General features: G+C 41.9%; 1 protein-coding gene across 17 annotated transcripts in view; it reads right to left on the bottom strand.

Annotated features, from left to right (window-relative positions):
• NRCAM (neuronal cell adhesion molecule) overlaps positions 1 to 24,485 on the bottom strand; it is a 410,223-nt gene that overhangs the window by 26,086 nt on the left and 359,652 nt on the right. For 12 of the 17 annotated variants that reach the window (XM_066344097.1, XM_066344098.1, XM_066344096.1 and 9 more), the window contains 12 exons: positions 17,117 to 17,260; positions 15,784 to 15,895; positions 13,836 to 14,002; positions 13,594 to 13,741; positions 11,927 to 12,051; positions 11,458 to 11,487; positions 9,426 to 9,527; positions 4,885 to 5,082; positions 4,717 to 4,787; positions 3,164 to 3,389; positions 2,668 to 2,783; positions 1,153 to 1,357 (listed from right to left, as the gene is read on the bottom strand). In XM_066344097.1, the coding sequence (XP_066200194.1) occupies positions 1,153 to 1,357; positions 2,668 to 2,783; positions 3,164 to 3,389; positions 4,717 to 4,787; positions 4,885 to 5,082; positions 9,426 to 9,527; positions 11,458 to 11,487; positions 11,927 to 12,051; positions 13,594 to 13,741; positions 13,836 to 14,002; positions 15,784 to 15,895; positions 17,117 to 17,260 (1,644 nt within the window). The remainder of the gene's footprint in view (positions 1 to 1,152; positions 1,358 to 2,667; positions 2,784 to 3,163; positions 3,390 to 4,716; positions 4,788 to 4,884; positions 5,083 to 9,425; positions 9,528 to 11,457; positions 11,488 to 11,926; positions 12,052 to 13,593; positions 13,742 to 13,835; positions 14,003 to 15,783; positions 15,896 to 17,116; positions 17,261 to 24,485) is intronic. The other 5 variants (XM_066344104.1, XM_066344107.1, XM_066344109.1 and 2 more) reach the window with 1 other exon arrangement.

The raw sequence follows: 24,485 nt of genomic DNA, 5'->3' as shown, positions 1-24,485 counted from the left end.
ATGCACAGCATCTAAGACCATCCATAATATGGGTTCCCCCTAGCTGACCCGCCCTCTTTTCTCACCAATCCTGGATATGCACCTGGTAGTCCCCTGGAGGAGCCATGTCACTTCTTACCTTTGGGTCTTTGAACTATCACTTCATCTCTTCTTCATCCTCTCATCCCCTGGTTTTCTATTCTATGACACCCTCCCCTGACCCATCTAAAGGACCAGTATGGAGTCTCACTAGGGGAAGCCCTCAGTGGAAGGAGTGCTTAACCTCTAAGTAACAATGAGATCAAGGACCAGTTATCATCATGGCATGGGAGCTGATGACTCTCAGAGGCTTTTGGGAAGCTGCCAACATCATGAGCCCTTCAACCAGGAGACAGGACAGAATTTGTCTGTGTACTGCTTTTTTCTAAAAGAACTCATGGATCCATAGAAGTTATCCAGCTCACTTTCAATACTGGCTTGAGACAAAATTCTAAATCGGTAAGGCCCATTATTTTCAGGGCCTTTCAAAATCCCTGTTTCTTACTGGTGGCCCCTCTCCCCCTTGTCCACTGGGCTCCACGACCCTGTGCAAACTTCTCCTGCCCCTTCCACAAAGTGTGCGGCACCCTCTTCCCCTTCGCTGCGCAGGGCCCACCCTGGCAATGACCTCTCCGTGTCTTCCCAACCCGTTTGTCAGGACTTCCAACCACCCAACGCAGCTCATGCTTAGAGTAAACTATGAAGGTGGACCGAGAAAGAAGTAACTACGATTCAAAGAATTATATTCTTTTTCAGATGTTTCTCTGAGGATATCACATTTAGTTCCCACACTTTTCAGATGAGGTGACTGAGGTTTGTAGAAGTCATATAACTTATCCTGAGTCAGGAAGTTAGTGACCTAAATAAATATCAAATTAGTACGGTTTCTGACAGTGTGACTAAGTGTGGAGGAAAAGTCATCAGAGAAGGGATTTAGGGCAGGTTGTGTGAGCTGAAGCCTTTATATCCTCCACAGATGAGTGGGTACATTGCCAGCTTTGTGCGTGCTGTGTTCATCTACAGGAAAATCACATTTGGCTCCCAAAATATACTTTATCTGGGGACCTTCTGTCATGGGAAACCTCTCAGCATGCCCATATGTTGCTAGGGTCTCCGAGACACGTGACCTCGTACCTCCTTCCGGAGTGTGAAAGCTGCTGTCGGGGCTGGCGGGGCCCTCCCCCTTCCCGTTGACCACGCGCACGTTCAGTTTGTAGTTGCTGAAGGGCTCCAGCCCCGGCAGCATGCCGTGGGCCTTGCTGCCCTGGAAAGTGAGGATCTTTTTCTCAATGTGGTGTCTGTTTCTTTTTGATGCACCCTGCGCCTTCCAGTAGTAAATCTGAAGCAGCAAGAACAAAAGTCAGGGATGTACAAGGAGGCAAACAAGATGTAAGTTTTATGGTTTTTTCCCCCCAGAAAATTCCCTTGGTGCATTTTGAAAGATTACTGGCAAAACTGAGAAATACTGATTCTGAGACAAGAGAGTATAAAACCCACAGATAATGAGGAACATTAAGAATATGTGATGAAGCTAGGCTATACTATTTTGTATGAGGAATATAAGTGAAATATATGTAACAGCACGACACTAAGACAGTTCCTCTACAAGACAATAGAAGAACTTTTGTGTCTTACCTAATAAAATATTCCAAAAGTAAAAATTACTGGCCAATATTTATGTTTCCCGGAGTTACTAGGACTTCTTGTACAAGACACCATTTAGTTTCACCCTCAGTACCACAGTGAAGCTTCTCTGAGCCTCTGGGTTACCAAGTGACTTGTCCTATGCCCTGGGGTAACCAAGAGATAGTGAACTCTTCACTCCAAGTCCAGGGCTTTCTCATTTATTGTTTTGTATTATATTGTAGTTGATTAACAAAGTGCTGATTAACTTTGGTTAAAAATACAGAATTGTTGTTTATTATTAAGTCCTCTTAAATTCTTCTTAAAAGTTTTAAGGCATTTTTAAGAGAAATCAACAAATACAGACTCTGGCAATGTTAGAGAAAAAAACAAAACAAAACAAAATTGAACATGATGCAGTACAAAAAGTGACCTCTAGGGGTCAGGGTTGACAAATCAAGGTAGTGACTTTTCTGTGGGTGTAAAAACAGTTCTTTGGTCAGATTTATTGATGTCACCCTAGTAAAATTAATTTAAAAAAATAAAAAAAATCTCTATAAACCAGTCTTTATGTGCTTCCCAAGAACAAAGATAACTGATGCTCATGAAAATGACCCAGTTTGTATATATGATCTTAAAGTATAATCTGAATTATTTTTTTTAAAAAGTCTACATTATTTTCAGGATAAGTTGTGTATTCAACATATGTAGTCAGTATTATTTTTAAGCTAGGTACATTTTGATATAACCTAGTTTTTTAAACATTAGTTTTTCCTATTTTGTGCATATCTCAATTGCTTAGTTGGTAGTCCTAGATTATCTGTGGGAAAAATGGAGCAACTTTTTTTTCTCCCTTGGGATGCAGTGAGATTTTGATTCAGTTTTAGCTGGGGTTGTTTAGATGGTGCCTGCCAAGGCAAGAACCAGAGAAACTCTCAAAGCCTCCTCCAACCAAGAAGAGTGCCTCCAGCACTCACTGATGGGCTGTTCCCAAGGAAGGAACAGGAGAGGTCTCCCTTCACTTACCCGATAGCCTTGCAGGTGTCCTCGGATACTTTTCAGAGGGACCGGGTCCCAGTGCACCTCAGCTAAGGTGCTGTTCACCACACTCACATGCACGTTCCCAGGAGCCACCATCGGGACTAGGGAAAGGAAGGGAAGGAAGATAGAAATATCAATGTTAGTTTGAATGTCATGCAAAATATGTGACTATCTATTAATTTTGGCTTCACTGAAGCATGCTTCAACCCTATTCTATGAATTATCAAGGATTCTGAGTAGATTTTTTGATATCTGTTCGTTTGATTTTGCAAGAATAACAAATATTTTTGAAAAGCAATAACTTTTAACATTCTGAACCCATTTTCTACATTGCAGGCTGTTTAAATTCAGAAATGCCGAACAAAATAATTGCCACCTCTCTTCCTCCCATCCAAGCACCTCTGGAAATAGACTTGCCTTGCACTTTGGTAAGTCTGTTTTACTGGGAAAAAGTATAAACCAGACAGTATCAGACACTTACGGTCTTCTCCAGAATGTCCCATAACTACAGCTGGCTCTGGAGCAAACCCCACCTCATTCAGGGCCTGAACTTTTATCAGGTATGGAACAAAGGTTGGCGTGCCCGAAACAATGTATTTGGATACATTTGCCACCACCACAGATGTCCATTCATCATCACCATCTTTCTGGCGCCAGCTCACTTTGTACTGAAGGCCTGGCCCATTAGATTCGAAACCATTCAAAGGCTACAAGAAAAGCCAAATATTCAGAGCTTATAAAGCCGAGCGATTGTACAAGTGTTTATAGGAACAGCAAAACCAATTCCCAGACTTAATTAAGGTGAGCCCTAAAACACTAAAATATAAGCTATTAACATATTCTCCAGGGACCTTTATCCTTTTTTTTTTTTTCATTTTTGATGAGATTCAAAGCTTATTTCAGGTCAACATTTCCAAAGTTGTTAATTTCTATCATGAAGTAGAAATAACACCTCAACCACAAACTCTGGCTCCATGGGAGTCAAGGGTGGGTGACTTGAAACTTCACTTATGCAGGTTCCTTTATTTATCCCTGTTTGTGTGATAGTACATCATTGTCATTTCACTTTAAGACTGAAACTTGTGAAGTGCTTCTTTATTAAAAATAAGTTGGTTTGTCATTTTATCCTATTTCTACCTGTATGTATGTATGTATGCAGAAATGTTTGCCTACAAGTATGCATGAACAGATCTATTTAAAATAAGTTTTAAAATTATGCTAATTTTCTAAGTCCAGAAAATACAGATAAGCTAAAGAGAGAGAGAGAGAAGAAAAGAAGTTGTTGCCTTCTGGGAATAACTTGGTACATGTCTTCTAGATGGTTCCCTGTAATGATGATAACACTGCCTAGCATTTATTGAGCATAGGTATGTGTCAGGCACTGTTCTGGGCATTATATATATTAACTATTAATTTTATGGGTTGGTTCTATTATTTTTCCAATTACACAGACACATAATGGAGATATTAAACAACTGACTTAAAGCCACATAGTAAGAGGCAAAGCTGAGGTTTTCACTCACTCATTTTTGCTCCAAGGATCAGAACACTTTTTAACTTTTAAAAAAATTTTTCCATTGCTTTGAGAGAGAGAGAGAGAAAGGGGTAGAAGAAAGAAAGAGAGAGAGAGAGGAAGGGGGATAAGAGAGAAAGAGAGAAGAAGGGGGAGGAGAAAGTCAGAGAGAAAGAAGAAGGGGGAGAAGAGAGAGAGAGAGAGAAAAAGGGAGAGAGAGAAACATCAAGTTGCCATTCCACTTATTTGTGCACTCATGGATTGCTTCTTGTTTGTGCCCTGAACAGGGATGGAACCTTGGTGCACTGAGATGACACTATCTACCCAGCCACCTGGCCAGGGCCCAAGGCTCAAGACTTTAACTACTACACAACACTGTCTTTTAAATAAAAATATAAATATTATTATTTCCCCCCAAAATGGGTAAAATGAGATTTTAACACAGATATTATTTTCAAGCTAGTTTTTTTTTTCACTCTAAAATATACTGAGGAAAGTTAAAGGCTTTATACATAGCTCACCTTCCACGTAATCACCAAATTATCAGGCTCTGATCCTAGTCCTTCCACAGTCATGGGATTTTTATCTGGCTCTAGAAGTGAAGCAGCCACATACATGTAAGCGTTGGTCTTTTTCAAACAATGGAAAACTTTTCTATTTTATTTCATATCACCAAAGACCTGCTTTACCTGCAGCTTTAGTCAAATACTGTTCTGATGGCTCACTGGGCACGCTCCTCCCAAGGCTGTTCTCTGCCATCACTCGGAAGGAGTAGTTCACATAAGGTGACAGCTTCAGCTGGGCTGTGGTCTGCGTCCCAGGGACTTCAGTTTGCTGGTGCCACAGCCCTGCCTCATGCATTGCATCTTCATATTCAATGATGAATTCTGGCCATAACACACACACACACACACACACACACACACAAAAGACAGTGAAGTTGGTCACGATTGCTAAGAGAACAATGTAACACAAGTAACCAAACATGAATTATTTCACTTTCAAGAAATATTTCATTAGAATATTTTGATCTCTGGTTCCACCATCATCCTTGATACTGAAGCATGCCCAATAACACTTCTCTAGCACGCTGAGTTTAGTTACTTAAAACTCTTTAGTAGGGCTCTCCATACAGCCTTAGGAAAGTTTAAGTACAGGAAAAGATGGTCAATTCTTTTTCATAATAGAAGTAAAATTATTACGTGATACAGTGAGATAACATTTCCCACTAAACAGACTGACAACAATCAAAAGCTGAACACGCTTTGTTGACTATGACTCAGGGAAACAAGCATTCTCTTACTGTTTGGGAAGTACAAACTGGTACTACTTCTGTAGAGTTCAATATAGAACATCTAACAATATTTAACTCGATACCCTTTGATTGAGAAACTAGTAGAGGAGGAAAAGGGATAAATGGTGATGGACAGAGACTTGACTTGGGGTGGTGAACACATAATACGGTGTGCAGATAATGTGTTGTAGGACTGTGCACCTGAAACCTGTATAATTCTATTAGCCAGTGTCACCACAGTAAATTCAATAAAAAGGGAAAAAAGAGAAATTGTACTTCTAGCAATTTATTTCAAATAAATGTGCTCACATAGATGCTCAGACATGAAAAAGAACCCACACTGCAGCACTGTCTGCAGCTGAAACAACCAAACTACAAACAACCTAAATGTTCATCAACAGGACAGTCCCTAAGTAAATTGTGGTGCGTCCTCACAATGGAATACTCTGCTGATGTAAAAAATGAATGAGGCTGCTCCACAGATACTGAAATGAAAAGATTTCTAAAATATATAGTGAAGTCAAACCAATGAGGGGAGAGAACAGTGCGTGTGTAAAGTGTAAAGATTTACAGTGACAGACACACATTGGCATGTGCTTGGATGTACATGTGTTAGCTCTCAGAGGACACACACATGCTGCTGGTGTCACTGGAGGAACTGGGAACCAGGGATGGGAGGACGACTCCCTTTTCAGTGCATACCTTCTTGCATCTACCCAAATTTTGTGGTGTGTACATGCTTTACCCTGTACAAATAGGTATTTAGATATTCATTAATTGCCTATTATATGCCACGTGCCATAAGGTGAGTTAGAGACACCGAGGCAAACGAGGAAAGCGTGTGCTGCCATGCTCCGAAGCTCAGCACTTCGGTTCTCTTCTCAGTCTGCCCGAATCTGGAATGTCTCCATCTCATAAACTGATGGCTCACATTTATATCTGCAGCACCCTCCTCCCCTGGACTGCACCCCTGGAGAGTTACCTGCCTATGCCACAACTGCACTTGTTTATCTATCACAGCTCTCAAATTGGCTATGACCAACACTGGTCTCCATCTTCCTCCCCAAAATCACAGTGGCAGCTCGGGTCAAACCCTGAAGTCCTGCCTGGCTCCTTCCTTCTCTCATGCTCTCAATAGACCAGTTTTCTCTTTTTTAAAAGATATGCAGATGGGACCGTTTTCAGCACCGCATCTCCCAGCCTGTTTCAAGCCTCCACAATCTCTTGCCTGAATTATTGCACAACCTACTAAGTCACAGTCTCTAAACTATCTCAGTCCACGGTGTACTTAGTGTTTCAGTTGTTTTCTCTTCATGGCTCTATTAGGGCATAAGAAATAACTAACATTTCTATGTAAGTAGTTAGGCCCCATATAACTTAGTAAATATTCGTGTCTTAAAAACGTAAAACATATTAGGCATCACACAACTTCTGAAACCTTGCAAATAGCCCAGATACCACCTTACTCCTTTCTTGTTCCACACTGATTTTCATGTGGTCCTTGCTCTGGATCACAGCAAAGGCTTTGCAGAGATATGACATCATTATAATGTGATGTAGCAATATCATGTTAATTGAAAGCTGTAAACTGCATCAAGCTAATATTTCATGTGGTGTCTGACAGATGTCACTGTTTTTCAAATAGCAAAATTAAAAAAATCAAACATTTCAAAAACATCCTGAGGCAGCCCTGAGGGTTTGCTGAGGCTCCACAGGGCATTTCAACGCACTTTGAGAACCAAGAGACTGTTTTCAATAGAACAGCCACAGTGACCCACGAGGCACTCCTCTACTTACCTCCTTCCAATGACTTCCCAATCCCTCGTAATGGCCTACAAGGTCTTGTCACTCCATCTCCATCCACCAACCCTACCTCTCTGCCCTTCTCTCCCCCTGTTCATTTCACTCAGCTACACCAGCCTCCTAGCAGACAGGGCCCTGTTCCAGGGCCTTCGCTCTTTTCTTGTTCCGTTGGGAAAGTTTTTCTCACAGAAACTGCCTAGTGTGTTTACTTTCTCCCTTTTCATGTCTTTACTGAAATACCCAAATGTTACTTTCTTAATGTGGCCTTTCCCGATCGCCCTACTCAAAATTATACCCGTGTCCCCATGTTCCTTAAGTTCTTTCACATGGTTTGTTTTTTCTGCACAGACTAAACACATACCACACACACACACACACACACACACACACACACATACGTGTGTAGATATATATACTGCTCACAAAAATTAGAGAATTTTTCAAAATGAATATGAAGCAATAAAATATCCCCTAATATTTGTGAGCAGTGTATGTGGTTGAGTCCTTTAAGAAGCAGATGCTAAGATAAAATTAGAAGTGCAAGAGACTTTTGGGGGAAATGCCTATGGAATATAAAAGGGAGAGAAAGCAGGAGTAGGGAGGAAAGATCTTCAGAGCATGCGGTGGGTCTGGTGTCTGTGAAAGGAGAGGGGGAAGAAGCAGAGTGTAGGAAAGGCTCAGACTACAGTGTAGTTAGTCTCAGCTGGGTCATCCAGGAGCCCAGAGGAAAGTTCTGGGCTGGGTGTGGCTGAGCTCTAGGACTCTGTGCTCGGTCCCTGGAGTAGCTCAGGAAGAAAGTGCCTCATGTGAACACTGCAGCAGATCTCTGGGGAAGGTGCACCAGACAGAACTTGCGGTTAACACTCTTTACAGCAGATTCTCTCTTGGAGGGAACTCTGAGATATGCATGTATATATGTAAACATATATGTCTGCATGTATATAATGACATTGTTTATAGTAATGTAATATATATTATTAATTTCATCTCATTTGTATCCTCAACAAAAATATAAGCTCCTATGGGCAAATTTTTTTATTGTTTTCTTTTAGAATAATCCTTGGTACATAATAGGCACTCAACAAATACCTGTTGAATGAAGGGGTGAATGAAGGAGTGAGTAGAAATGCCTTGAAATCTAATATTATCATTGTAACATAGGTAAGAAGAGTCTCCAAGTATCCTAAGCAGCTAAATCTAGCTAATGTGTTAACAGGAAGACTCAGCGTGAATGAATGAGTGTTCTGATCAAGGTCACTGCAAACTCAACTGAGAAGGGAACACCACTCAATTACACAGGACAGTGAGAAGGCTTTGCTTACTGTCATTGACAATATTCTGCTTTACCAGTTGGTAGTACAATAAATCAACATACATATTACTTCAGAGTAATCTTAGGTAGTCGTCAGAAAGGAATTTAGTCTTCCTGTAGTACATACCTGCCGGCAATCATATATTTTAGGCTTGTGTCTATACTCAAGTATCTTTATGGTTTTAAGATTTCTAAGCTTATTTATAGTCTAATTTTATTAAAGCTTTGCCAGTACCTTATGGTATGGCTCTTCACCTGATTTTACTTCCTAGGTTATGCCATCAAGGGGAGGAGCTGACATTGCTTCCTGTGCTGCCACCTCGCAGTTAAGGCTAATTAGACAAAAGAGACCTGGGACTGGGAGTTAACAACCTGATGTCAGCACACAGTTCTGTTACCAACAGTAGGACTGAAAGTCACTTTACTCTCCAAGTCTCAATTTCCTAATACATAGATTAGGCATTATAGCACCTGGCCCTCTTATCCTTTTCTCCTCCATTAATAGGAAAAATGAATAACTTACAGTGCATCTTCCTTCTGTGAGACAAATCATAATCTTATGGATCTTAAACACAAAATGATAGTGTACTTGCTTAATTAACATCTTCAGCAACTAATTAGTGTCCTGTACTAGAAGCTGAGCCAGAAATGACTCTTAATTCTGAAGAGAATAAAGCCATAAATAAATGTTTTGTTTTTTATTAGTAATGAAGCAGAGAACACCAGCAAATATCTGTGTAAGACATTTCAATTGCATATGATAAAGTGTTTCAAAAACGGTCATTATTTTGATCAGTGATAACGTAAATGATACCACATACTTGTAATAGGGTTATTGTTGTCATCGCCTGGGGTCCATGACAGCTGGACACTTTTGTCAAGTTGATCAGTCAATTCTAAATCAAAGGGAGGGTTTGGGACATCTGTAGACCAAACACACACATCAAATTAACCATCCATCCTTAAGAGGTTCGCCTTTACTTGCGATTCTATTCAGGGAGACATACTAAAGACTCAACACATTGAGTGGTCAATGAGCATGCAGTGGAATGAAATGGGAACTGAGGTTGCTGGGAACACAGGAGCACACCCAGGACAGCCCATCAAGCTTGCTGTGCAGCTACTTGCTGTTTTGTAACCAAAACCAGGGACGTGGGCGTGGATGGTTCGCCAGCAGTCTCAGTAGTGTGTCTTCTCATTAATACAAAGGAGCAAAGACACATAAATTATATAGAAACTTGATTTCTAATAAATGAGAAACAGAACAGTAAATGCTGAAAAACAAATAGAGGCAAGGACATGTAAGCTTTAAAGATGAAGGAAGACTCAAATGTTCTTCCAGAAACGTGCGAAGCTGCATTATAGACTTTTGGGACTCTTGAAGAATATTTATATTTTTAAACGAATTCTAAAATTGATGCTCTATAGGTAGCCCTCAGCATGCATATCTTATGCTGATACCAGCACAATAGGCACACAGAGAGGCGTGTTCACCCTCAGAGGACACAGGACACAGACACCTTTGGTGTGAAGGTGTCCTAGAAGCATGTCTGCCTCTTAATGGTGCTTCTGAGACCCAGAGAGTTGATGCTGTTCCCTGGGACTTTTCTTGACCTTGCTTCTGGGGTAACTTTGGCTCCTGGGGGAGCAGAGGCCATATAAAAATATGGACACATTTTTTTCTATCAGTAAAGAAGCAATAAATGTCTACAAAGGACAGGTCTTCTATAATATAACTAATAATACTATGTAAAATCCAGCTGAGTTTATGACACAAAATTAATGTCTTTATATGCTGATTAAAGATGAGGGTTCTTTAATTGAAGTGATTTTTGGAAATAGTTTCTGATTTATTTTCTAGACTCAGAAAAGTCCCACAACCTAAGTGCCCTCCCCTCTGGTTTTTCTTCAGTGATTTATCTTCTGATAACACACAGTGAATTGGTTTTCTCTGATACAAAGGTCAGATGTTGTTCTAAATATCCATGGCTTTCCTATATAAATTTCTTGAAAATGGAACTCCCAAACATTTATTTTTCCAAAACAACTATTAACAGACTGAAATAAAAACCTGATTTGTAGAATGGTATTTGAAATAGCTTTTTCTTTCTGTAATATGTGGATGACAGCTTTTGAGAAAACACTACACTTCTTTACAGGGAAACTATATCAAAGAAGAACTTTTGTCAAGTGAAATGACTTTATAATAACACATAAAGTGCCTGACCAGGCAGTGGTGCAGTGGATAGAGCATCAGCCTGGGAGGCAGAGGGCCTAGGTTTGAAGCCCTGTGGTCACCAGCTTGAGTGTGGGCTCATATGGCTTGAGTACAGGCTCACCACTTTGAGTGTGAGGTTGCTGGCTTGAGGTGGTATTGTATACATGATCCCATAGTCACTGGCTTGAGCCCAAAAGTCACTAGCTTGAAGCCCAAGGTCGCTGGCTTGAGCCCAGGTCCCCTGGCTTGAGCAAGGGGTCACTGGCTTGGCTGGGAACCTCTCAGTCAAGGCACATATGAGAAAGCAATCAATGAACAACTAAGGTGCCACAATGAAGAACTGTTGCTTCTCATCTCTCTCCCTTCCTGTCTGACTGTACTATCATTCCTCTCCGTCTCTCTCGCTAAAAGAAAAAAAAATACATGAAGTATTTACAAAAGAGTGGCAGTATATTCAGTGAAAAGTTCCAGAGTTATTATGAAGACATGATGTACAGCAGTACAGGAGTAACACAACAGAACATTTAACAGAGCCTTTTTTCTTTGAGAAACATAATGATGCGATATAGAGAAAAGTAATTTTTCTGCAAATGTGAAATTGTTAGAAAATAGAGAAAGAAGACTTATTAGTTTACCGTAAATGGGAGCTGGAGTTGGAGTAGGAGCTAGAAAGGATATTAATATAAAGGATTTTAATCACAATTAGTAATGAAAAGATATAAGATTGCACAAGAAGACAAAGATTAAACATGATTAAAATTACAAACCTAAGCTTATGCTTAGTTGTGACACACGGCATATACACACATGCAGTAACAACTTAGGAGTAAAACCTTTCATTTTAAATAAAAGTAGATGGTTTTCCCCAATTTTCTTACACAAGTATCACTAATATGCATAACTATCATTTTATTCCAGTGCTGCTACTGAGTAGAGCCACCCTGAAATTATTACCTCATGTGTATCTTTTTAAAAAGGAAAATGTAAGTATTTAACTCACCTATAAAACTACAAAACTCTAACAAGCAAAAAATTACTACCGACAAGTTTTCCTTTCCACCTAACATTGGGCCACCAGTGTGCGTTGTGTGCTCCAGTTCTTACCAACAACACTAAGCACAGCACTGGCGGAAACAGTATCCAGGGTTGTGTTGGCCACACACATGTAAGTCCCACCATCATCGTCACTTACATCAGCTATCACCAAATGGTCCTTGTCAATAGTAAACCTGTGAATAAAACACATTCAGAACAACTGAAATGAACATCTAACCACATATGAAGATTGCTTTACTGGCCAGAAACTGTGAATACGATAAAAGAGAAAGATGACAGATTTGCAGCACATTAGAGTGAAAAATCTTATACTGTATGTGTCATTTTGATAATGATTAAAATTGGGAAACAATTAGAATGGATTATCACCTTGGGTTATAAGGGCTGTCTGTTGAGTCATGTGGTCCAGTGGCATTCAACCACAGTTTTAGAGCCTCCTTAAGCCCTGGGACATCCAGAGGTGGTGGGGGTGGGGGAGCCCCAGTCACCTGACTTGAGGTTTTCCTGTGGTTTCTGCTGCTAAGAAACCTTTGGACACCACTTAGCCAGCTCAATTTCTAATAAGGTATATATTTTAAAATAATTTAGTATTTACTGCAGAAATGTGCCATTTTTGCCACATGCATAAATAGTCATAGAAGAATGTCAATGCAAAAAATAATCAGCTTTATCACTAGAAACAGGAAGATTTAGATCAGCAATCACCATGAAGCATTTTCTAGAGGTTACTGTGGACATGGAAAATGACTCAGGAAGTCAAAATTCCATGTTAATAGCATTCCTGCGAGGTTTTAACTGGGCTGTATAAATCATTAACTGTCTTTGCAGGGAATTTCCAAGTTAAAGCTTTAGCCAACCTAAACTGAAGGTCTTTACTTCGTATTTCCTTCTCATCTTCATCACTCAGTTCTACAAATTAAATGGACCAGTTGAAGCACAAAACTAGATGGAAACTCAGGGCGCACAGAGAATAAAGTCACACAGTTCTCCTGGAGACTATTAACAGCAACAAGGTCCCAGTTGGGCAGCTTGCAAGCAAACCACAGAACTATATCCACCAGTATCCAGGATTCCTTCCAACAGGGGGCAATGCTTGCAGCTGCACTCTGACAGCTAAAATTCACACCTTCAACTCTGCACATGCTCACTATGTCAAACTGAGGGCCCCACCTGGAAAAGATACCAGTTTTCTTCCATTCTAAGCTAAAGGGCTGCAACATGCTCAGGCTCTTTTAAAAGCTGTTTGAAATTCTTTCTTTTCCTCTTTTTATTGACTTTATTTAAAATCAAAAGAAACTCTCTACCCAAATGAAAATGAATATCTTTTAAAACACAAGGATTCAGGCACACTCTGGTGTTTACGGATTGTACTTCTCCTAATTTGTAGAACGATAATGGGAACATCTGTTGAGACTTTACTGTACAAGGTAGAATACAATGAATGTTGTCCAAAGCCTGAAAGGTTTTTCTCATCCTGAATTACACGGGAGACCAGCACACAATGAGAGACAAACATTCTCAAGGTCTTATTTCAATAACTCGATATCTTTTTAGCTACGAACATTTTGCAGCAGGGAGAAAATGCATATCCATTTTGGAGAGGGAAGACTTCAAAAACTTTTAAAACATGATGAAGTCATTATGCAATAAACCTTTAATTCAATAGAAGTTTACAGAGAGAAGAGAGAGAAAAAAAAGAAATCATCTTCAAATACCTTCCATCATTGGGCAGCTCACCGTTGTCCTTCAGCCAAATGACAGTGAGAATTAAGCTGTGATCCTGTTTCACTTTGCATTCAAAGGACACTGTGCTCCCCCTCTGCACAACTGCATATTCAGGCTGTTTAATGATCCTAGTTGGATCTGAAATTTAAAGTTATTGCTATCTGTTGCCAAATCCAGAGAATTTGCTCACAGTCACATGATTCTTGAAATAATTATGCCACTTCGGCCTTACCTTTGATTTCTAGGTGAACTTCATTCTTTGCCATTCCTAACTTATTCCTTGCAACACATGTATAAGCTCCTGTACTGTCCTTTTGGGCTACAGGAATTTCCAAAGTTCCATTTTGATGTAAAACATAAATATCCTCGTGAAGAGCACTACCTTTAGCTCCTTTAAACCTTCATTATGGAAATGATCACAATGACAAGAAAACACATTATAATTTGAAGTCAGACATAAAATGCCCCCTTTCAAGGTCAACAAACCATGACCTGCATTACAGAATCAATCAAGTTCCGCGATGTCTGGAATCTGCACGGCACACGGCATGCCTGTACGCCAGCGGGGTCGACGCAAAGACAGGATGAGAACCTGGACAGTTCAATGATCAATGGTGCTTGAAGAATTAGGGCAACAATACAAAGTATTTAAATTGTAATTTTTACTATGAGAGATTCATAATTTTATAAAGACATTATTACATACTCTATCTCTAAATAGGTGATAAAGTGGGCAGACTGAAGATTGCTCTTTTTGACATTTCTCCCTACTGTGACGTATTATAACTATCTGCAGGGCACAATTCTAAAGAGATTTGATTTTATGATCATAAGGTTATAGTTTTGAAAGCATGACTAGGAAAATATTCAGGGAAGAAAAAACAACAAAGCGTGTATGTAAAACCTGTGAACATTTAGCCTCCTGGTTAGTGTCAGGCAGGAGTGAGCATGGATGAAAGGGCCAAGCCAGCCGGGACTAAGTGTTCACCTGCTGCCTTCCCCAGGAAATCCCCTGCCCAAGCTGCCCTGCCTCTCTGTGGCTGAGCGGGGAGCACGGAGAGAGTCCCCTTACTCCTCCGCCTGGCTGCCCTGCCTCTCTGTGGCTGAGCAGGGAGCACGGAGAGAGTGCCCTTACTCCTCCGCCTGGCTGCCCTGCCTCTCTGTGGCTGAGCGGGGAGCACGAAGAGAGTGCCCTTACTCCTCCGCCTGGCTGCCCTGCCTCTCTGTGGCTGAGCGGGGAGCACGGAGAGAGTGCCCTTACTCCTCCGCCTGGCTGCCCTGCCTCTCTGTGGCTGAGCTGGGAGCACGGAGAGAGTGCCCTTACTCCTCCGCCTGGCTGCCCTGCCTCTCTGTGGCTGAGCGGGGAGCACGGAGAGAGTGCCCTTACTCCTCCGCCTGGCTGCCCTGCCTCTCTGTGGCTGAGCGGGGAGCACGGAGAGAGTGCCCTTACTCCTCCGCCTGGCTGCCCTGCCTCTCTGTGGCTGAGCGGGGAGCACGGAGAGAGTGCCCTTACAGTAGGCAGAGCCCAGCACAGTGTCTGGCACCTGATAGAGGACCAATGAGTGAATGTTCCAATTTCCTTTCACTCCTTCTTTCTGAACTGTTGTTTAGGCTGGCCCTGCTAACTTCTGAATTATGCTCAGTAAGCAAGCTGGGAGAACAGACAGAGCTTGTATCAGGAGTGTTATGAGAAAGAGGATGGTCTATGGAGGGAGTGAATGGACACAGGGGAGCTTGGCTGGATCCAAATCAAGAAGGTCACATGGAAGAGGTATTAATGGTAAACACTGGTAATAACAAATTCTGATTTTGAGCTCGTAGAATCTCTCCTCCTCCTAAAGTCATGTTTGATTATCAAGGAATGCCCCCAACCAATCCCTCCAGCCACCATTCCTAAAGTCTCAGGTAATGTCCATGGTATTGTAAAATACAGCAGACTTAAATGTTTTAAAAAATACTTACATATAGCTCTGTGGTTGACAAAGTGTGTGGTTAAATAGATTATATGTGTAAAAGAATTTAGAACAGAGGATGTAGTTAATAAATATTTGTGAATGAGTTTAATAATTAATAATATGATGGATTTCGCCTATCTGTTCTTCGACTAAAACCCAACATATTGAGAAATTTGAAGACTTCAGCAAATGTAAATTTTAAAAAGAAACAGGGCCAATACTCACCACTCAATGGTAGGCAGAGGGGACCCAAAGAAGGTGCAGTCCAGCCAAGCGGGCCTGTTTGCAATGACCTGATAGACTTTGTTTGCTGATGTGAGGATTCGTGGTGGCTCAGCTAGAAACATTTTAAAAAGATAAAGTAAATAGAAAATAAAATGAACATTTAGACCCACCATCTATTTTATTGCATTTGTTTCAAGGTCATTAGAGTTCATGGTAAAGCACAACCAATGTGCCTCTGCCCTTACCTTCTCTGTAGGTCTGACACTACCTGTTACTCAAGGGGGAAAAATAAAAGTCTCCCCCCCTCTGTCTCATGAATCGCATATTTTTCAGGCATAGTATTGTAATAATTGATTTATTTATCTATATCTTCTACTATACTGTGAGCCCCCTGAGGGTAGGAAATGAGACTTTTATTGTTTTCTCCCCAGAAACCAGCATAGTTTCTGCACAAAGATCATGGCTAATTACACCTTTGCTGAATGCCTGGCCCATCTTAACTTCAGTGTCACAATGGGACGGGCAGTGGGAGTGGAGCTGGCAGGAAGAAGCAGAGTGCTGATGACTCAAACGGCTGGAGACCAACGCCTTCACTGCTCAGCTTTCCATCTGATTCACTGACCTGTATTTCAAGCATGAAGGAAAAATACCAAGTGTTGATGGGCTTCCCAACTTTAATTTTGTTTGAAAGGGAGCCTGCTACACTTAAAGAATTGAAATATAATCCCCTAGAACCATGAAACCAAGTCTCACATAAACTTTTAACAAATTTGGTATTTTGGTAGTTTTATCCAATTAGAGGAATGTTCACATAAACCAACCATTTCAGAATATGTTTGAATATGTTCTAGTTTTTGAAATGTATTATTATAAATTAATAAATTCACATCTGTGACTTGGATAAAGGCCAAATATTGTGATTAATGATTTATTTTAAAAAAATCAGAATCATGAATCTTATTCAAGTTGTCAGTTTCTAAGGATGGAACAGCAGTAACATGCTGTTAGTAATGGCAGATCAGTGCTATTTTCCAATGAGTGTTTGAGACTTGGTCTGACTATATGTGAATGGAGCAGCCTGACTCTTTGATTATTTGTACAATGAAGAATATCCCATGATAAATACTGTGTGAAAAAACATTAAGAGCAGACTGTAATACCCTTTAGAGCAGGGTTTGTATCTTATTCATCTTTCTATATCCCTTATAGCTCTATAGCTCCAAGTACTAAGCATTGCACATAGTAGATGCTCAATGTATTTTTGCCTAATTAATGGAAAACAACAGAGGTCATTAATTTAATTTGCCATGTCTTTAATAGAGGAATAGCTTACCCAGCACATTTACAAATGCATTTGCCAGTAAATATCCATATTCATTAGAGGCATTGCACTGATAAACTGCACTGGATCTTTCTTGAACATTTGAAAAAATAATGGTATCGCCATCTATTTTTCTGTTGGGGTCATCAGGGGCAACTGTTTGGGTGTAAAAATAAAAAATATATATTAAAACTTGAAGTCTAAATTATAGTAAGCAGAAAAAAAATACAGACCAATCTAGACATATCCCGTATGAAGGACAAGACCAGGAACTGAGGCAGAAGTCATAATTTTTCTTCCTCAGAATTTGGTTATCATTGTGCTTGATATTCATTTAATTGTCAGTGGATTGATTCTGTAAGACTGAATATTATTTTGAGAGATGCAGGAACAGAAAAGCACAAGTTAGTGAAAAGTGCAATACAAAGTTTGGAAAACATTGCCTTGTTCACATAGAAACCATGATTATATAAGAGGAGGCAAGTTGATTATTAAAGGGAGACAGCAAAAGCTGGTCAAAAATATAGAAACCTTCTAGCTCATCCAAAGCTGTCTTTTAATAGCCTCTTATTGAAATAACTACATAAATAAATAAGTATATATAGAACCAGTAATCAAATGTGAAGATATTTATTTTCCTTCTTTGGAAATTCCGAGGCTGACATAGAAATAAATTGTGCAAAATTTCTCTTAAAGGTAGTATTTTCAATTAAACTCTCAAGTACTTAAAAAAGTGTTAAGACCAAGGTCAATCCTTACTGAAGCGGAATGGAACTGATTGGGTAATATAATATGTGAAAATCATGTCCAGGGCATGTCCAACAATTTGGAAATGCTGTGTTACTGGAGATAAACCCTTGACATGAATGCTAACCCTTACGGACCTTACACTGCTGTAAATGTACACAAAAGGGGTAAAAGGCATCTGCCTCAGCATGCTGATCAAAGTCAAAACTAAGCAGCAGCAGCCTGGCTCTTGCAACGTGAAGCCCTTAAGTAGACTTTGCTTTCATTCTGCACACCATTTGATGACAGAAAAGTATGTGCATCTAAGACATGATTATCCCTGCATTTACAGTCCTCTGTCACTTTAAAACTCAAATATTTGGTTCATTTGTGATTTTTTAACTCACTTTAATAAAAGTAAGCCAAACAACAGTTGTCATTTCTTGTTTTCCTGCACACATGCAAAACACTGGGCTCATTCTTTCTGCGCTAGCTTTCTAATGCTGCTAGAGTGCGACCTTACAGCCACCAACACTTACTATCATACAGGTCTGTATGTAGTTGTTCAACACTCGGATCACAGTCAAAAGCTCATCTGTGAAATAATTTTCGATACTCCAGTTAGTTCAACTAGTGATTGGGTTGTGCCAAGGTATCTGAGCCAGCTTCTCAGCTCATACCTGCTGTTTATGGCTATTTTCAAAATTGCCTTAAGAAACATGTTTTTCCTATCAGAAGACAAATAAAAGTTCTAACCTTTTAACAGGGAGTCAATTTCATCAGTAAACTGCAGCAGGGGACAGAAATGCCGCCCTGACTGCGAAGTGGGCTACAGCCACAGTTAGGCAGCCCGGCACACTGAGAATGCATACGCCTCAGGAGAGCCATGGTCCTGGCTCCAGATCCCCAGGCTAGTATCGTCAGAGGCCCTCTGACTCAGTGGTGGCCAGCCACTGCCTCAACCAGGCATGCTGAAACACAGCAGCGCTTCTGAATCTTTTTCTCTGTCAGTCACTCTTAGCAGTTTTGGATCCAGCATTGGGGCACTCACTGTTCAGACTCCTCAGGGGACTCTCAGTGACCCCACAAGTCCAATCGGACTGCACCTCTCTGGACATGCCAGGCAGGGAAGGGCCAGGAATGAGTGATGGACACTTCAGACAGGGATGACGCTCAGGGAATGCTCTGGGCCAAAGCTTTCTGGATGGTGGATTGAGAGAGTAGAGCTCTTCAGATTCCTTGAGTTTATGGTGCTCTTAGAAGTGACACCACCTGGCTTGTCTAATGGTGTCTAATGGTGCAGTTTTGCAAGATGGAAAAGTTTTGCAGATCTCTTTCACAGTTATGGGACTACATTAACACTACTGAAATGTACATTTAAAAACGGTAAATCTTTTGTTATATGTTTTTTAAAAAATTTTATTTATTGAATTAAGAGAGAGAGGACAGGGTGGAGAGAGGGAGAGAGAGGGAGAGAGAGGGAGAGAGAGACAGAAAGAGAGAGAAACATCAGTCTGTTCCTGTTCCTGTATGTGCCCTGACCAGGGATCAAACCTGCAACCTTTGCATATCAGGACCACACTCTAACCAACTGAGCTATCTGGCCTGGGCCGTTATGTGTTTTTTAACAACACACACACAAAATGTTATATCACCATGAACATGGAAGATCAGCTCAATGAACAAAGCCAGTAGACAATCTTCTCCCAGTGGGGTCTCATCAATCACATCACAACATAAACCATTTAAAAAGGTTTTATGCAGCCTACAGGTGCACTTTTTGATGTTTTTCTTTACGTGAAAGGCATCCAACTGTCTGTGCCTTATTTTTGCTAAACGGCAGTCTTTAAATATTTCTGGCAAAGTATTTAGGAATAAAATAAACCTGTTAGGTAAGAGCAGTGAATAAGCAGACCTCTTTCCATGGGCTTTGGGCTCTTACTAATGAAATGTAAACAAACCCAGGACCTGTCCCCATGTCACATGGAGGCCCAAGTGTTATTTGGACAAAGAATAAAATTGCTAGTACAGAGATCTTTAAAGCCTTTGGACTCCGCTGGCTAATGGGTGGGAGTAACTCTCCAGTATCCAAATCTAAGTTATCAAAAAAATAACAATTAATTCTGAAAGTAATTAAATTCATTTGCTATAAATGAGTATTAGAAAGAGAAATTTAAAATCAGAGTCACTGCATAGAACTGAAAGCCCCAAAGTTTCCAAATTAGGGTAGTAGCCTTCCAACAATACTTTCTTTTATCCTAACTCTCCTGACATGGCTGGCCAAGCTATAAATGCTTCCAACACTTAGATAATAATAATAATAATAATAATAATAATTATAATTATAATTAGTGTTATCTTACTTGTATAGAATATTATCAAATTTTAAAAAAGTTTATTATTGATTTATTGAGAGAGAGAGGGAGGGACAGTGAGAGAAAGGGAGAGTTCTACTTACTTATACATTCACTAGTTGTTTCTTGTATGTGCCCTGGCAGGGGATCAAACCTACAACCTTGGTGTTTTGGGACAACTCTCTAACCAACTGAGCTACCCTGCCAGGGCTTATCAATTTTTAACATATTTTATATCTATTGCCTAATTTTATTTTAAAAAGAACTCTGTGAACCAGATTAATTAGATAGCATATGCATGAGGAGATCAGAAACTTGGGACTAGAGCACATAATTGTTTAACATGAGACCAAATATCAGAGTTTCTGAGTCGGTGTGCTCCACAAACATCTCCAGAAATCTGAACATTTGGGAAAACATCTCTAGGTAAAGAGATGAATTTTAATCTTCAATGACTTATTTCATCCACTATAATGAGATGAGAACTGAGCCGTTTACTGTTGAGGAAAGCAAGAGGGAAGATCCCTGGTGGAACCCTGGGAATATCCTGGCCCATCTCTCTCTTCCTCTGGCTGCTTATTGAGTGTTACTGGTTCTCAGTCTTTCCCTGCAAAGTCAGCAGCATATGCAGTGGTGGCGGGCAGAGGTCTTCTGTGCGTTCTCATTCTCTTCATTCCTTTCCCTCCTCATGTCTTGGAGAAAAAGAAATCTTTAGACATATTAATAGTGTGACCTATATGCTCCGTGTGGGGGAATCTGAGGTCTATCTAGCACAACTCACATGGAACAGTCACAGATCTCTGCATGTTAGGCTCTCCTGCTATCTCCTAGGACAGGGACGGAAACCATGATTGCCGCGACCTTGGCCTGGGAGGACACTTTCTTTCTGGTTCTGGGTTCTACACCTTCCCAGACACTGCAGTTGTACGATAAAACCAAAGCTCTCTTTTGGCACCAGCTCTAGGCAGCCATGTCCTTTCTCCTGACTTTTATAGAGGTTGTTTAAAAAAAAAATAGTTTAGGTAGTTTTGGGCAAATTCCATATTTCACACAGTCTATTTTTTGTTTCAGGAAAGCCCACACAGTTTTGACTTAATTCTTCAGTTTTGTAAAACAGGTTCCAGGTGTGAAATGCAGTCACAAATCACTAACGCTATTTTGCTAGCAAAGCAAAATAGTGTCCCTGATCCTGCTTCTCCTTCAGAGTACTTGGTGCACTTGAGCCAGGGCCTGTGGAGGTGGGAGCAGGGTCCAGGTCCTCAGGGGGCTGCCCACAGGTCAGGTGTGGGAGGCTGTGCGGCTGGGATTAGGCCCCCCGTTGTGTGGCACCCTGTGGGATGCTACACAGCGCCCTGCACGATGACGATGACACGGCACAGGCAGAGCTGCTCCCCACCCTCCCCCGCAGCAGCTGTTCTACCCAGGGTTCCTGCAGCCCCTGTGGTGAAAAGTATTGTCATCCAGTCAGCTTGTGCTCCAGCTAACACTGGGGACCAGCCCAGTCCCCCTGGGAGGTTAGGAATACTTACCATGCCCACCTCGTCACTGTGCACTGTAGCAGACTTGGCTCTCTCTTGCCTCCCCCTGCCTCTTGCCATCTTCCCTGCCCCCTGGGGCCCATCACTGCTGATGCAGCTGGGGTGCACAACTCAGAAAACTGCTGCTGAGAAAACAGAGCTGCTCCCCAGCTCTGTCTCCAGAATGGCCCTCAAACCTTAAAGGCAGTTCTGGTTAGGGGTTTCTAAATCCATAGGGTAACTATCAGCAGGGTGGAGAGGCACAAAGCTCCTTGAACTTTTATGACATTTTTGACAGTTTTCTTCCTCATTTACTGCGTATGTTGGATCAGGGTAGGTCAGCATAAGGCAGGGGCATGTAGGGCTGGCTTTGAACTCAGCTGTTTACAACTTAGTGTTTAGCCAAAAGGCCACTCAGCAGATGCTGTAGTTGAACCAGCTACTGAGGGCAGGGGCAGGGAACAGCGGGTTCCCTGCAGTATCAACATGTAGAGAGCAAGAGGGTCCCACCAGGTGTCTCAGCTCTTTAACTTTTACCTATGAGATTCCGAAAAGCATACGTGCATATTTAGCTTGGCCACTAACTGTGGAGAAAGACACCTGTTAGGGTGCTTCCCATCACCTTGGTAGAAACACATAGCGCCCATTCCTGGCACCGGGGGCCAGCCTGGTGGGCTGGGCCCTGTCTGCCGCATGCTGCTGCTCTCCTGGTGTGTCCAGCAGAGGTCACGGGTCCCTGGACCTGTCGGCACCGCAGAATCCTGATCCTATCTTTGCTCAACCTCCTGTTTTCCTGCCACTGGGGACTTAAATACTTTTAAGATGGAAGACATGAACTAATACAGAACCTGACAGAGATTTTTGTTCTCTTTCTGCTCTGGACCTAATCAAATGATTTGGGGTTACAGGAGATGGACCTACCTTGTCTCCTGGGACCACTGTCCAGAGCTAAAGTGCAGCTGTACAGTACAGTGTCTGGCTTTCTTAGGAACACGTGGCAGCGAAGGGTGGCGCGTGCTCAGCACTGCTGCACCGTGCTCGGCAGCTCAGAGGCCTGCGCCGTTCACGGAAGGTTAAGTGTGCACCTGAGATGGACTTCAGTGGGACTGAGTGGGCGGCACCGTCCTTCTAGCCACCTGGCAGGAAAACGGGGAACTGGGGAATGCTGAAAAGATAAACCCTCAGGCTTGGCAGCCAGGATACAGTCGTAAGCAGGGAAAATCGAGACGGAGATGGGTCAGTGGCACAAGGACAAGGGGAGATTAAAGACTGAAGCTGACCTTCCCTCTGTTGATACACCCCCAAAGCAGGCCTTTCACAGTTGATCCCCCCGCAAATTTCAAGTACCGAGGGGTGTCTGAGTATATTTCAAAGCTCTTAGTACAACTGGAGCTCCCCTGAGAGCACAGCCTGGGAGGGTTTGGAAGGGCAGCACACCAAGTGAATCAGAGGGAAGGTCAGCTTCAGTCTTTAATCTCTCCTTGTCCTCGTGCCACTGACCCATCTCCGTCTCGATTTTCCCTGCTTACGACTGTATCCTGGCTGCCAAGCCTGAGGGTTTATCTTTTCAGCATTCCCCAGTTCCCCGTTTTCCTGCCAGGTGGCTAGAAGGACGGTGCCGCCCACTCAGTCCCACTGAAGTCCATCTCAGGTGCACACTTAACCTTCCGTGAACGGCGCAGGCCTCTGAGCTGCCGAGCACGGTGCAGCAGTGCTGAGCACGCGCCACCCTTCGCTGCCACGTGTTCCTAAGAAAGCCAGACACTGTACTGTACAGCTGCACTTTAGCTCTGGGCTCCTTCCTCTCTCAGTTTCCACACACATGCCTCGGAGAGTGGTACTGGCTTCCCAATGCACAACCACAAATAACTTTCTGCAGTTCTTCCTCATTCTGATCATGGTTAAAATCAGAAGTGGAAATATCCAAACACCCTTTTGCTGGGGTTCAGAATCTGCTTACTCCCAGGAGCGTATGTCCTTCTACAGTAAACATGGGCTGTTTCAGACTACAGCCACGCACTGCTTGATGAAGGGATCTGCCCTGAGAAATGCAGTGTTAGGCGACTTCGTTGCTGTGCAAACATCACAGAGTGTACTCATGCCAGCCTAGAGGTCTAGCTGCCTGCACCCCCAGGCTGCATGGCAGACCGGGGCTGTCTATGCATTCTGTCCTTGACTGAAGAGTCCTTATGCAATGCGTGACTATGTATGATAGCTACTGTGTGACAGAAACTCCTAAAAATACTCATAGGGCAGGTGCTCTTAATCATTCTAGACCCACAGTTATAAGACCTTGACTGTGAGACCTAGGGATTGGTGTCATTTCACCTGCCAGCAGTTTTCAGATTCATCTCAAGATCAAGACTATTTTGGGTAAGCCAATGTCATGAGCTTTCTGGCTATGGAAAAGTAGAACTGACTTTTGATTCTGTCTTGAGGTAATGAAGATCTAAGCTGCTCTACATCATAAGTTTACAGGTTGTCTTTATTGTGAGTAAAGACTCTCTGCAGATCATTCTGCTATTGACTGAGGCTGGTTTTAAATAGGAACTGATTTTCTCTCTTTTTGTGTCTAAGAGACGGCCTGAACTCCAAGCAGGGGAAATGTCCCAAAGCTCTGTAGGCAGCAGCTGGGAGACAGTAGGGTTGAGAACAAGGAGAGTCAACGGGCTCTGTGGGGGGCTGTGGCTCAGGAACCCGGCAGCAGAAGAATGCAGTATTTTTTTTTAAGTTTTTTAGGTGAGAGGAGGGGAGATAGTGAGGCAGACTCCTGCATGCACCACT

Source organism: Saccopteryx leptura, chromosome 6 (assembly GCF_036850995.1).
Source record: "Saccopteryx leptura isolate mSacLep1 chromosome 6, mSacLep1_pri_phased_curated, whole genome shotgun sequence".
In the NCBI taxonomy this organism is placed as follows: Eukaryota; Metazoa; Chordata; class Mammalia; order Chiroptera; family Emballonuridae; genus Saccopteryx; species Saccopteryx leptura.
Note: the sequence above shows the minus strand (reverse complement) of the source record. Positions and strands in the feature narration are given on the sequence as shown.